General features: G+C 38.1%; 1 protein-coding gene across 1 annotated transcript; it reads right to left on the bottom strand.

The window, feature by feature from the left end:
- Positions 1-4,356: 4,356 nt before the first annotated feature.
- GCK72_023182 (uncharacterized protein) lies at positions 4,357-12,374 on the bottom strand (the record flags this gene model as incomplete). Its single annotated transcript, XM_053735276.1, has 21 exons — positions 4,357-4,526; positions 4,574-4,658; positions 5,161-5,268; positions 7,094-7,182; positions 7,261-7,380; positions 7,480-7,573; positions 7,620-7,714; positions 7,769-7,867; positions 7,915-8,076; positions 8,125-8,409; positions 8,840-8,955; positions 9,109-9,263; positions 9,310-9,411; positions 9,457-9,758; positions 10,361-10,474; positions 10,541-10,621; positions 10,732-10,804; positions 10,850-10,923; positions 11,012-11,190; positions 11,857-11,977; positions 12,155-12,374. The coding sequence occupies 21 exons, from the start codon at positions 12,372-12,374 to the stop codon at positions 4,357-4,359; spliced, it is 2,844 nt and encodes a 947-aa protein (XP_053578842.1).
- Positions 12,375-12,582: the final 208 nt, after the last annotated feature.

The following is a 12,582-nucleotide window of genomic DNA, read 5'->3' as shown; positions in this document are numbered from 1 at the left end:
TTCTTAATAGGAAAAGTCTCCCCAAAAAAAATTCAGCCAACCAAATGATAGGAATCAGAGAATGACCTGATAATGAGATTAGAATTGGTAGTAGGCATGAAAAAATGAAGATTTGTATGGAGCACATGTCTTTTTTTCTATAAACGAAGATCAAAGAGTATGCATATAATCTTTTCATGTGGAAACAACCTACGTGTGAAAGACATAAAGGATACATATTTTGTATCACCATGGGAGTTAACCACTTGAGTAGAAAAAATGAAATCAAAAACAATTAGAACCACTTATTTATATAGAATATTCTTTTGAGAACCTCAATTTTTCCCAGAATTTCAAAAATTTTCTATTGGATCATTGTAACAATGATCACTATTCTCCCGTTCGTTTCATCCCTCCCAGATTCACATTTCACACATCACTCTCTACAAATAAATGAGTGTAGAGTACACAAAAACAACTGTTTTGTTGGTAGACAAGGTTTTTTTATTGACAAAATAACAACAAAAAACTATTGGAAAAACCGAAGCAGGTTCATTTTCGATTTAATTAGAAGAATGTTCCTTGTTCTTTTGCAGAAATCATATGTCTGAGATCAGTTCTTGTTCCCATGACATAATCGACCCTATTCTGACTGTTTAAACTTTGACAACAAATGAACCTGGAAAAATATAAAAAGGTAATCAGGTCAATTTATGTTTAAAAAAATAATGAGAACTACTTTAAAACTTTTTGAATATTTCACTCTCCATAAATTTATTCTTCAGTCAGCCACAATTTAAAGAACACATTTTATCATAGAAGTATTGTCAAGAACGACATTTTTTAGGTTTTGAAACGGTTCCCGCCATCATAACTTTATTCATATTTTAGAACATCTGATTTACAATAAACAACCAAGGGGATTTCGTTGAAAAATGAACGAAAATTTTGATTCTTATTTTGGACAAATGATAGTTTAGAGCCAAGTTCTCTTTTTCCAAAATTTGAATCAAAATAAGAATATAAATGAAAATGAGAGAGGGGATGAATTGAATTATTCAGAAGTCCTGAAGAAAATGTTTTTTTGAGAACCTCAGAAAGGAAAAGTGTGAATACGGAAGTGGTGAATTAATGAAAATAACTGGGCTAATTAAAAGAAATAAAGACATAAAAAGGGGGAAGATAGAGTGAATATATAGAATACACAAAAGAGCAGGTCAACAAGGAAGGTAATCACTACTTGGAGGAATTTTTACACAGGGAAACTTTTTTTGTCATACCATTGTTAAAAAAAGAAGAGAGTCATAGGGAGTGAAGGAACACCGAACTAGTGGTCTACAACCAAAGAAACCATTGAAAACAGTTAAAGTATGAATATCAAAATATACGAGGACACAAATAAATACTAATTTTTTGGCATTTGCTTTTTTTTCGCAGAAAATTTGAGTTTTTTTTGGGAATGTTTTTGAAGATTTTTGAAAGAAGAGAAGAAAAAGAGAATTTGTAATTTCGGAGAAGCAGAAAGGTGATTTGGGACAGAGAATCTACTGTGGCAGTATAGTTTTTCAGAACACATCATAGACGTGAATAATGAGAAGTTAGCAAGAAGGTGACTAAGGAAGAATGGGACGGTTCTAGAAGCAAGAAGGGAATTGTACATGCAAAAATGTTACTTCTTAGGTTGTCGAACTAGTTGAGAGAATCTATATAAAATAAAATATGAATTTAAGGAAATGAAATAGGAATGGCCAAAAATATAAAATAAATTTGGGAATTGAAGGTGTTCGTAAGTTGCAACCCATGGGAGTGAGTACTTTCAGACTTAGAGTCATCAATAAAAACATCACGTAATAATGTTATTTTCAGTTTTGGATAATGTAGTCGCTTCTATCCTAATGGGATTTGAAGTGTCCCGCCAAGTTATCCATAGCATCTATGGTGGAGTTAATGACGAGATCTTCGACCATGCTCTCAACCTCGTGGGAGATGAGTGGAGCAGATTCGTCAGCAGATTCGTCGTCTTCAACCTCTTCCTTCACTTCTTCCTTCTTCTCCTCTCGTCTGTATGAACGTTGAGATCGATAACTTGGGTACTCCCCAAGAGCGGCCAATCTCAACTCCTCTTCTGTGACTGGAAGAGCAATACGGACTGGGGTGTCGCTGCTTCTGGAGATTGGAACCATTGGAACATCTGGATAGATGATTGAAGTCTCGTCATCCGGAATTGGTACAACTTCCATCACTATCGGAATTCGTTGAGTAAAACGTTTTGGTTTTGGTGGTGGAACTGGAGAGCGCGGAAGACTGGAAGTATTTTCAGAAGAAGTGTCAGTCTCGAGAACCATCTCAACTTGTTGGATCATGACACTTGCACGGTTTGGCTTTCTTGGCGGGAGTGAGGACACAGAGACGTCGAAATCGTCAAAGATTTGTTCGATAAGAATTTCTGGTTCGCTCAACTCATCAATCGCCTTGATGAACCGTTCCTGTTCACTCAGGATTGGCTCTGGTGATAATGTTGGCAGCACATCGAGGACTGGCGACTCCACTACAACTTTTGGTGGCCACTCTTTACCATCCAAATGTGGGTTGACAGTGTACGGGTCCAACTTGTGATCCATGCAGTCATTGACATTCAAAAAGTATACAAGGCGACTGAATTCTGTATCCACTTGATCAGTGATCATTATATTCAAATTTCCAATTTCCTCAGCATCAAGTTGGCGAAGCCATGTTTTACTGATGCTGCGCATTGGTAGGGAGAATGTGACGCGAAGAGATGAACGGAAATTGCGAATCTGAGAAGCAGATTTTTAATTTACAAATTAACAGTTTCAGATGGTCACTTACAATATCCTTCATCTGTGGTGTGACAACTCCTTGCAAGACACGAAGTCCTGGAGTGACAGGTTGATGAATCTGGGCTTGGAGGAAGTTGAGAAGATCTGCTGTGTTGTTACGGTTTGGCCATTTGTTCTGGATGGAAGCGGAACGGAAGCAACACTCATCCATATCCTGATCCAATGGTCCTACCACAATAATTCTGAATATTAATCCTGCTTTAAGATTCTAGCAAAATTGTATACCTGAAATTACTCTCGACTAGTGTTTCTAGTGAGACTGTGCGGAGGTCTTCTCTAGTAGAGCACAATTGAACACCACATCTTTCAGCGACCATGGACAATGGATGAAGAAAGAATCGACGGAAATCGTAATCACTCATACGGTAGATGTGGCTGACGTTGAGAATCACAACCTGGAATGTACAATTAATTTACAACTCATTACAAACATTTCCAAGGCACCTCTTGATCATGAGCTTGCAAGAACTTTCCAATTTGCTTAGCAAGTTTGAGCCAATCCGTCGAGTATAGGCCATGAACGATGAAGCAGCTCTGAAGAAAGATAAAAGTGGTATTTGATAATGCAGACAGGAAAACGAGTAAGTAGGAAAGTTAACATGACACAACATTTTCAGTGTTTGGAAGACAGTGACCAGTGTGAGAACAGAGAAACTAATAGACGAAACCGAAAACGCCAAGACAAAGCACAACATATAATTGTGAAGGAAGAGAAGGTTTACGTGAGTGGAAGGCTACCTTTCTAGATGCTTCCATTGAATCTGCTGCCACTTCCGGAAGCTGCAATGCAAATAAGACCATTAAGCTAACTGATAGATAACCAAACTAATCAGGTTTCAAACTAATGCAAAGGACAGTTAATACTTGCAATATATCAATATAGAAACTAACCATGCTGTCCCGAGTGTCCAAAGCAAGTTCCAAGCGGAGGTCAAAAAAGCGGATTCCAGCGACAAGTTGTTCTTCAATTGACAGACTGAAATGATTGAAATAAGAATTTCAAAACATAGAAACGTGACTAACGACTGAGTTAGGCCCCATCGCTTGACAATACGCTTCACAAATGAACACTGAAAGCTACGAATGTAACGAAGAAAAGATTGATCGTGAGCATATCCAAGTTGAAGGTTAAACCAATGAGCTCCGCTGTCGTGAGATCCTGTAATGGAAAATATTGAGGATCTCCTTATCCGAGTGTGACCACTAAAAGTGATTCCCCTTTTCATAATTACAAACCTATTTCCCAGAGGTCTCTACTTACCTGGAATACACAACGTGCAGAACGGCTTCTTTTTGACAGAACACGGCAGTCTTCCCATCCAATCGGACATGACTGCAACGTGGGTGTTGGCGCCAGTGGTTTACCTAAAACTCATTTATTTGTTTGTTTTTTGAAAAAATCAGTTTTGAGAGGCAGAAGAAACGGATAAGAGACGAGAATAAAATCAAAAGAGCAAAATGAGACGAGAAAAAAAAGAAGGGAAAGGAAAAAAGTCCGGTTATAGTCGTCGCATCATTATTCTCTTCGACGGTCATGTATTGGCTCTTCTAATGGATTGTGATGACGTGTCCGTGAAACGTATGTTCTTTTAGCGGTACTCGATCTGCTGGATTCTCGGTATTCAGCAACAAATCCTTTTTCTTCTTCAGCGTTATCAGTGTGCATAATAAGTAGTAGTTCAGGGCCTAAAGTTATAAGCTAAAGAAAAAATGAAGAAAGGAAATTATGCTACCTGTACTAGTGATAATTTCTGGAGCAGTATCCCCACAAAATCGACCAACTAGAGATTCTTGAGTTGCTTCCGCGCCGTCATATACCTTGAAAAGTTAGATTTTTTTTTGATAATTGTCTTTTTAATAAATATATGACGTTTATTTGTTGTTCGAAAAACAATCTACGACATTTAAATACTGGAAGCTTACTATTTTGACTTAAAATACTTGAAATAAAGTTTTTAAGTAAAATGATCAAATGCAGATTACTCCTAAATATAATAATCAACTTCGAGATATGAAAGGACAGTGATATCATATAAAACAGGGCACAGACTAACTGTGATTGGGATAGTAAAAAAATCTAAAATGAAAATATTCATATTCCACTATTTCATTTATGTCATTGTTTTTGGAATTATTCAAAAACAAAGTGGTGCACCAAAAACCAAACAGCTATCGCCACGAAGACAATTAGTCATCGTTGCTCTCAAATAGTATGATGCCTATTATCACAAGTTAACCACAGTTCAAAATTATTTGAGCTCATGTAATAATACTTACAGTAACCTTTTTCATTTACAATAATGAATGAGAGCCATCGTACCTCTACATAATCATACTGACATCCCTCTTCAGATTCCACATTGAAAGTTGAGAACTGGATTCGTACCCCACGTGTCGATGATTTTGCCCTCACACTCCATGAACAATCCTGAATGCAATAAAACTGAATCGTGTCGGAAACCAGGAGAAAAGACAAAGATATATCCTTCTTCATATCCTTCTTCTTTTCCCTCATACAAAAGAAGATAAACGTCAGTACACAAAATTTAATTTAAGTTTCTGCAGGTTGGTCGTAAAACACGATGTTTTGATTTGACTTCCATGGTTACATACATGTCAGCCATAAAACAAAAAAAAACATCATTCGAGCCTACGCAAAGTCATAAATCTGAAATACCGAAGTCCTTGAGTAGTCATGCTCTCAGACTTGTCTTAAGAGCAGGCGACATTGTCATGTATTTTTGGAGACGAAACTTTTTTATTGTTTCAAGCCGTTCAGTTTAAATATTTTGAAGTCATTATTGCATATTGCTCACGGCATTCAGATATTTTTTTTTCATTATAAAAACGACTTAAGCTGAGAACTCGTAAATCAAAAAATGCTGGGAACTGAACTCTCGTCATCTCTCCAACCACACGTCATAATGAGAAAAGAAAGAAGAAGAGAATAAACTGAGAACGTGACTACAGTAGGAAAATTGGAATTGGAAAAAGTGGATAAACAAAAAAATCGAAGGAACGCGTAGAAGGAAAATGGGTTTTTCAGATTTGTATAATTGGGAAACCATCACATCATGATTTTTATGGTGTGAAAAAAAGGAAAAAGAAGAGAAAACAATAAAGAGTCAAATAGGATGAAATTGGTGGTCCCGACCACGAGAAAGAAGTCACGAGAAAAAGAATGAACTAGAATTACAGAATAGGATTGTGTCAATAGGATTGGATTGAAGTTAGAAAAGCGTGAGCCGCAATTTAAACAAAGACAATGGTGTAAGCCTAGTGCGTGCTTGATTCAAAGATTACATAGGACAAGTTTCCATTCTGTTGAGCAATTTGAATAAAGAAAGTGCACTTTGCAAATTCTAGCATACTGTAAAAGCCATATTTTTTTATATTACACAGGAAGGCTCACGATTAATTGTTTTCCAAACTACAGCTCCATGAGAATAAATACATGATCTGAGCGTGGAGAAAATCTTACAAGGGAAGTCTTTGGAGACGCCACTTTCAAACGACCTACAAATTTGGTCATAGGTATTTTCGACCACGAGGAGCCCATTTGTGCAGTCAAAACCTGCTAAATGTCTCTGAGAGACGAGTTATGAGCTCTCAAATTTTTTATATGGTTAGTCTTTTTCACACGGAATTACAAATCGGCGGCATATACGTCACCGCACGGTCCCATTTGTGTTCCCCAGCGGTTTACCTGTGCTCGTACGTTGTAAAAATGAGGTTATCTTGCCTATACTACTTGTCGATTTGGAATTCCATGTAAAATAGCTCATCCATATGAAAAGTTTGAGAACTCATAACTCGGCTCTCAGAGAAATTTAGCAGATTTTGACTGCAGAAATGAATTCCTCGTGGTCGAAAATACCTATGACCAAATTTATAGATCCTTTGAAAGTGACGTCTCCAAAGACTTCCCTTGTTAGAAATGATATTAGCTGCTAGATACTCTAATCCTTCTCATTTTGGAAACCGAGTTTTAAACGGCGATTCAGAGTTACAGTTACTCCAAATTCTCAGATTTTTAACTGTGGCCAATGTAATTCTTCGTTGAGTATTCCTGAGCTAGTCTAAAAACAAGAGTTCCAAAGTTTGAAAAGGGATATACCGCTCTGTCTGCAATGTTAACAGAAAGTAAGCAATATGGAGGAAACATATAGTTATCTAAATCAGGGTATAACTCAATTTCAACCCATAAAGTCCACCCAACTAACTAGAAATCTGCTGAAACCGTTTCAGCTCACCTGATTCTTGCCGTACTTGCTGTCACTGAACGTTGCATGCGAGTAGATATGTCCTGGAGTAGATTCAGCAGTAAGACGACCCCCACAAACTGGAATACGGAATGTATTAGACGACAGTACGAAACCAAGCCCATGTCCCAAAACCCAAATAGAGAAACCAAACTCACCAGAAGTGTAATGAGCCTGAAAGCCTCGTCTCGAGACGGACGCGTCCGAGGAGAAAGTGAGATAGAGCTCGTTGGAAGACGACAAAATGAGAGGAGGCGGAGCTAGCCCGCAGAAAACGCCTGTCCAAAAAAGATCGATGTGAAACAGATGGAAAAGGGAATAGGGCGAAAAAGGACTAGGCGATGGTAAGAGGGGGACATGAGAAAACGAGGACTCACCAGACAACAGGGCGGAGTCATCGCCGCCGTCGAAAACTGAAACAGCGTCGTACTTACAATGAGCGTGCTCTTCGACTTGGAAGTTTGAGAACGTCTGAAACAATAGGAAAGATGTGAGATGAAGATAACAGTACACGTACCAACATGAGTCGATGTCCAGGAGTTGTGACGAAATGCCATGAGCAATTCTGACCTTTTGGGTAGTCATTGGGATAGTTTGGAGAGTGGATGTCACCTAAATATTAAAAAGAAAGTAAGGATCGGGTGTGGTTTAAGACGAGCAACTTACCAGCTGGAGCATTCACTTCAAAGAAACAGCTTCCTTCTTTACAGTTATGTTTGTCTTCCGCTAGAATGTACCCGGGATTACATGTGCATACATAGGACCCTGGAAAACACCAATCAATCCAGGTTTTAGATTCATCATTCACATACCGAGTCTATTCTGACAGACATGTTCACAGCCAGCGTTTGCGTTTTGGCATTCATCGAAGTCAGCTATGAAATGTGCAAAGAATCCATCACGTTCTACGGATGAATCAGAGCTGAACTCAATACGAACTCGGTTTCTGGGAGTTGTGAAGAGTAATGGTGTGTCTATAGTGAGAAATTAAGGGAACAGTTGATTGTAAAATGTACACTCACCGTACTCCCCACATAGTTTTTCACTGTCTCCGATCTTAACATAGTCGTAAGCGCATTCAGTTTTCATTCCTTCAACTGTGAATTTGGTAAAATTTATAAAAATATGATATCCTTCTGGTGCTTCAATTTCCCAAATACAAGTTTTCGAGTTTGGATACATTTCTGGAAAGTTCGGAGAGGCAATGGAACCATTTGATGCTTTCAGGTAGCCTCCGCATGTGCTATCACACGAGAATCCATTACTCGATAGACTGTATCCAACTCGACATGCACATTTGAATCCTCCTATAATCTTATTAACATTTTTGTGTGATTATGCCTTTTTTATGACGGATTTCTGGTTTGACATTTCAAAATGTATGAGAATTTCGTAAAAAAGCTTCGAAATTTCGGAGAATGACTCGACATGTCTACATGGTGATGTCTCAAATCTCCCAGGATACTCACGCTGAACATTTGACTAATTGGTACACGAGATAACAACAAAATGTCATACACAAAATATTGTGCGGGCACTTCAAATCATGATTGGAACTATTAAAAAAAGGAAAAACACAAGAACCCCGAAAAATACGTGTCTAGCTCAACAGATGTTTAATGGTACATGTAGACTATTGAAACCACCGGTTGGATTTGAGCAGCTGTTGTTGAATCACAGAGTATTTCGGTTCTTTTTTTTGCCCGTTTTGAAAAAGATAAATGACCTCCAACTCACCGACAGTGTTCACACAATAATGATGGCAGATGTTCTTGTCCGTTGCGCACTCGTTCAACTCTTTTGAAAATCGCAGTTCAAATCCACTCTTTTGGACAGAGTTGTCGGATATGAATCTAAAAGTTTACAGAGTTTATGAAAAACTCAGAGCATACGGAACAGTAATGAATTAGTTCTAATTGAACGAGTTAAACATATTTTTGATTTTAGTAAAGTTTTAGATCAAAGTATGATCCTACGAAAAACAGTTTTATTTCATCCCGACTCACCGTAATGAAATTTGATTAGTCTTGCTCACAATTGTCTTTTTTTCAATAAGCCCACAAAACGTTTCACTGCCATCTTTTCCTTGTTTTTTTGAAATTTTCGAAATTCCTTCGGTCATCACTAGTCTATCATAAATACATTCTTTGTGTTGCTCCAACTGAAAAAATAATGTTTTTTTGTTTATTCCAAATCCTAAGACTCACATGAAAATATACAAATTCAATTGCAACCTGATTATTCTCATCGACATGTATAGTCCATTGACAATCACTGTTTGGTGGGTACGATTCCGGGTACTTCGGACTCTGAAAATACTTATTTGTGAATGTTTTTTGATGTTGGATCCATACATGAATCACACCTTCATTGGCGTATATTGGTCCTCCACAAATTGCATAGTACGTGGCGAACGGTATCAAGGGGGTCGGGTTGGTAGACTTTACTTGAATTGTGATCCGATTTCCTGATGAAGCAATAGTCCGGAATAGAGAGCTTCCACCGCATATCTTGTCTGAAATACAACATCCCTGTTTGCAACTGTCAATTTCTGTTTCACCTAGTAGTGGGGAAGAAATCGATACTCCATCGCGTACAGTGATGACATTTTCTTGCTCATTGTTGCATGTTGACGTTGGCGATGGAAGTGTGGATCCTGAAAATAAGATCGCTAGAGGTTGATATAAAACATAAGTAAATAAAATCAGAAAATCCAACAAAACATTGACGGAGGTAATGTTCGCTCTTTTCCGAGTGCGGTCGACTCCGCCAAGACGTCGAAAAAAAAACGATGGGATCGACTCGGGCGGGCCTCCTCTTTCCCGCCTTCAGTCTCATCTCGCATATGAGGTTTATGTGCTAGTGGGCAAGTCATTAGGTTGACTGGAGGACTGGTGTGTATGTATGTCTGTGTGCACATAGACACACAGTTAAGTTGAACACTGAGATTCGGCATGAGAGCTCAGACCTTTTTACATTTTAACAGGGGAGGATTTTCGAATTGGAACGGGGGGAGAACAAGTTATGCGAGACGATGAGTCCGGGAGACAATGGAAGAGAAGGAAAAATGAATCTTTCTCTTATCCCCCGCACTGCCGCATGGCTTTTTCTCATCTTTTCTTGATCATGATTTATTGGTTCTCGAGTTGTTAATAGAAAGATCTAGAGCTGTGATATTGATGAATTATCATCTAACCAGAAGTTTATAATCATTTTCGGGAATCAACAACTAGCTATAAAGAGGTTATCTTGACCAACCTGTCACATTTAAGAAAATCGTGTGTCCTTGAGGCGAAATAATATGCCATATACACGTGCCCGCATGTTGAATTGCCAAATTTCCGGACTCTTGCATTAAAGTGCCGCCGCATTCTGAAAGCAAAAAAAAAACTAATCTAACGTCTTCCCAAAAGAAAATGAAAATGGTATAAAGGAAACCTGCACATTTATAAAGCTTCTTCGTCTGCCGAATATCCCCATCGCTCAATTGGACTCGCTGCCCAATTTCCAAACGGAATCCTAAAATATTTTTGGGATTGATGGATAATGAGAAAAAGGGAAATTGGAAAATGAAAGAATAGTGAGAAATATGCCTCCGCTTTTTTATTCTTACTGGGGACCATACTAACCTGAGTTTGGTTTTGGTAGAATAGTGTCAAAAAAGGCGCCTCTTGAAAAAGTGTCCCTGGCGTAATGCATTATCTGAAAACTTCAGATTGGGAGAGTAATGGATAAGAAATATTATACCGAAGAGAAATCATATGGCTCTCCTAGTGAATCCACTTCCTCCGGTTTGGATTTATCGAAATTGTAGTCTTGACCTAAATTTCAGATTTCAATCACATCCTCACTGATGTAACTTTTTGCTATTACAAAATCTCACTCTTATCCTACCTTTTTCCCACTAACCTGTTTGAATACTTTTGTAAAATATATCCACATACATATCCCTATCCGGTCTGGTATGTTCATGCCAGAAACCAACCACATGTCCAAGTTCATGAACAACAATTCCGAATTTGTCACAATTTTTTCCTATTGATATTGCCTGAGGACCTTCCCCACGCCGGCCAACATAAGAACAACATCTGAAAACTTTTTCGTTGCTTTTATTGTTTTCTCACACGTCACTCCGTATATTTGTATACGTCTGAACTATTAAGGAAGAATTTCCCATTCCTAAATCTTTTGCAGAAATCTCCAAAAAGATAATAAGAAAAATGGTGCGGCACCAAGGGTTCCTGGATTCCTTCTTTTTTCGCTCTTTTTACTTCTTTTTTCGGGTTTTTTTTCTGAGTGGTTTGAATTACTCAAATTACGAGACACATCTTCTTATATCAAAGATGATGCCAATTAGACCTACGCAGAAAAATCCGAGAACTACACCCCCGGAATAAAATGTCTACGCGATAAGGGAACAGGGAAGAAGTGCAAAAATCCAGGTGCTAAGTTTCTTTCCATTGTGTCTTAAAAAAATACGAGAACCCGGAATCAGAAGTGATATCCCTTGTGTTGTGTAACCTGTCATATCGGTGATGTGTCCTGAGGCAAGTCACATAAGAAAAAAAGAAGTTTTGACGTGATAAGTGTTCCTTACTTTTTATGAAGGCATTGAGTACACTGATTTGATTTAAATGTATTAAAATCAATTTTAAAATAAACTTAAAGTTTTCAAAGTTTTTCTTCTTATTTCATTGATTTTTCAACATTTTTCGAGTGATTTTTCAGAAAACAAGACAAACAAAATGACTCACCCGCATTTATCAACAGTGAAAGTGATATAATGTTTGTGGTGAGCTTGTCGAGGAACAAACGAAACACACGTGTAGTTCTCCCAGTGCCTCATTGCGCGGAGAAACAGATGTTGGTGTTCTCCTATAATATTTTTTGTCGATATTTGAGAATATATTTCTTTTTTCTTCTTTTTTTCCTATTGAAAAATTTTGTATGTGCAAATGTGAACCAATTAGATGAGCAAAACACGCTCGAAACGATTATTCACACAAACATCCTTTTTGTTTTGTTTTGTTTTCTACTCTTTATAGTTCTAACCTGAGAAATTGGTGGCTATCACAAATGGAATAATTCCTTCCGGCCATATCCTTTCTTTCTTTGCTGTCGCTGATCTTGAAACTCTTCTGGAATTCCTATAGTATCGACGGAATCGGATATCTGATGAACTGGACGAAACCAAATCAGAGCGCACCACCTCAGCGAGAAGAAAAAGAAAAATAGCGGTAGCATTGATGAGTTGGTTTGTAGAAAGACGCATTTTGTTTTGAACGCATGAAAATTCTACCGAGTGGTGTTGGTGGGGGTGAATATGTCAAAGTGGATAGCTCTTCTTATCCGCAGGGCGCAATGGTCGGCGGTGTCGGTCAGCTGGCGGTGTGCTAAACAGCACGGCCACCCTCTCAGACCCCCGATCCACTTTTTGCCAGTTTTTCGTCATCTTCGTGCAACTGACACTCTAAATTTTT

Source organism: Caenorhabditis remanei, chromosome X, assembly GCF_010183535.1.
Source record: "Caenorhabditis remanei strain PX506 chromosome X, whole genome shotgun sequence".
Classification (NCBI taxonomy): domain Eukaryota; kingdom Metazoa; phylum Nematoda; class Chromadorea; order Rhabditida; family Rhabditidae; genus Caenorhabditis; species Caenorhabditis remanei.
Note: the sequence above shows the minus strand (reverse complement) of the source record. Positions and strands in the feature narration are given on the sequence as shown.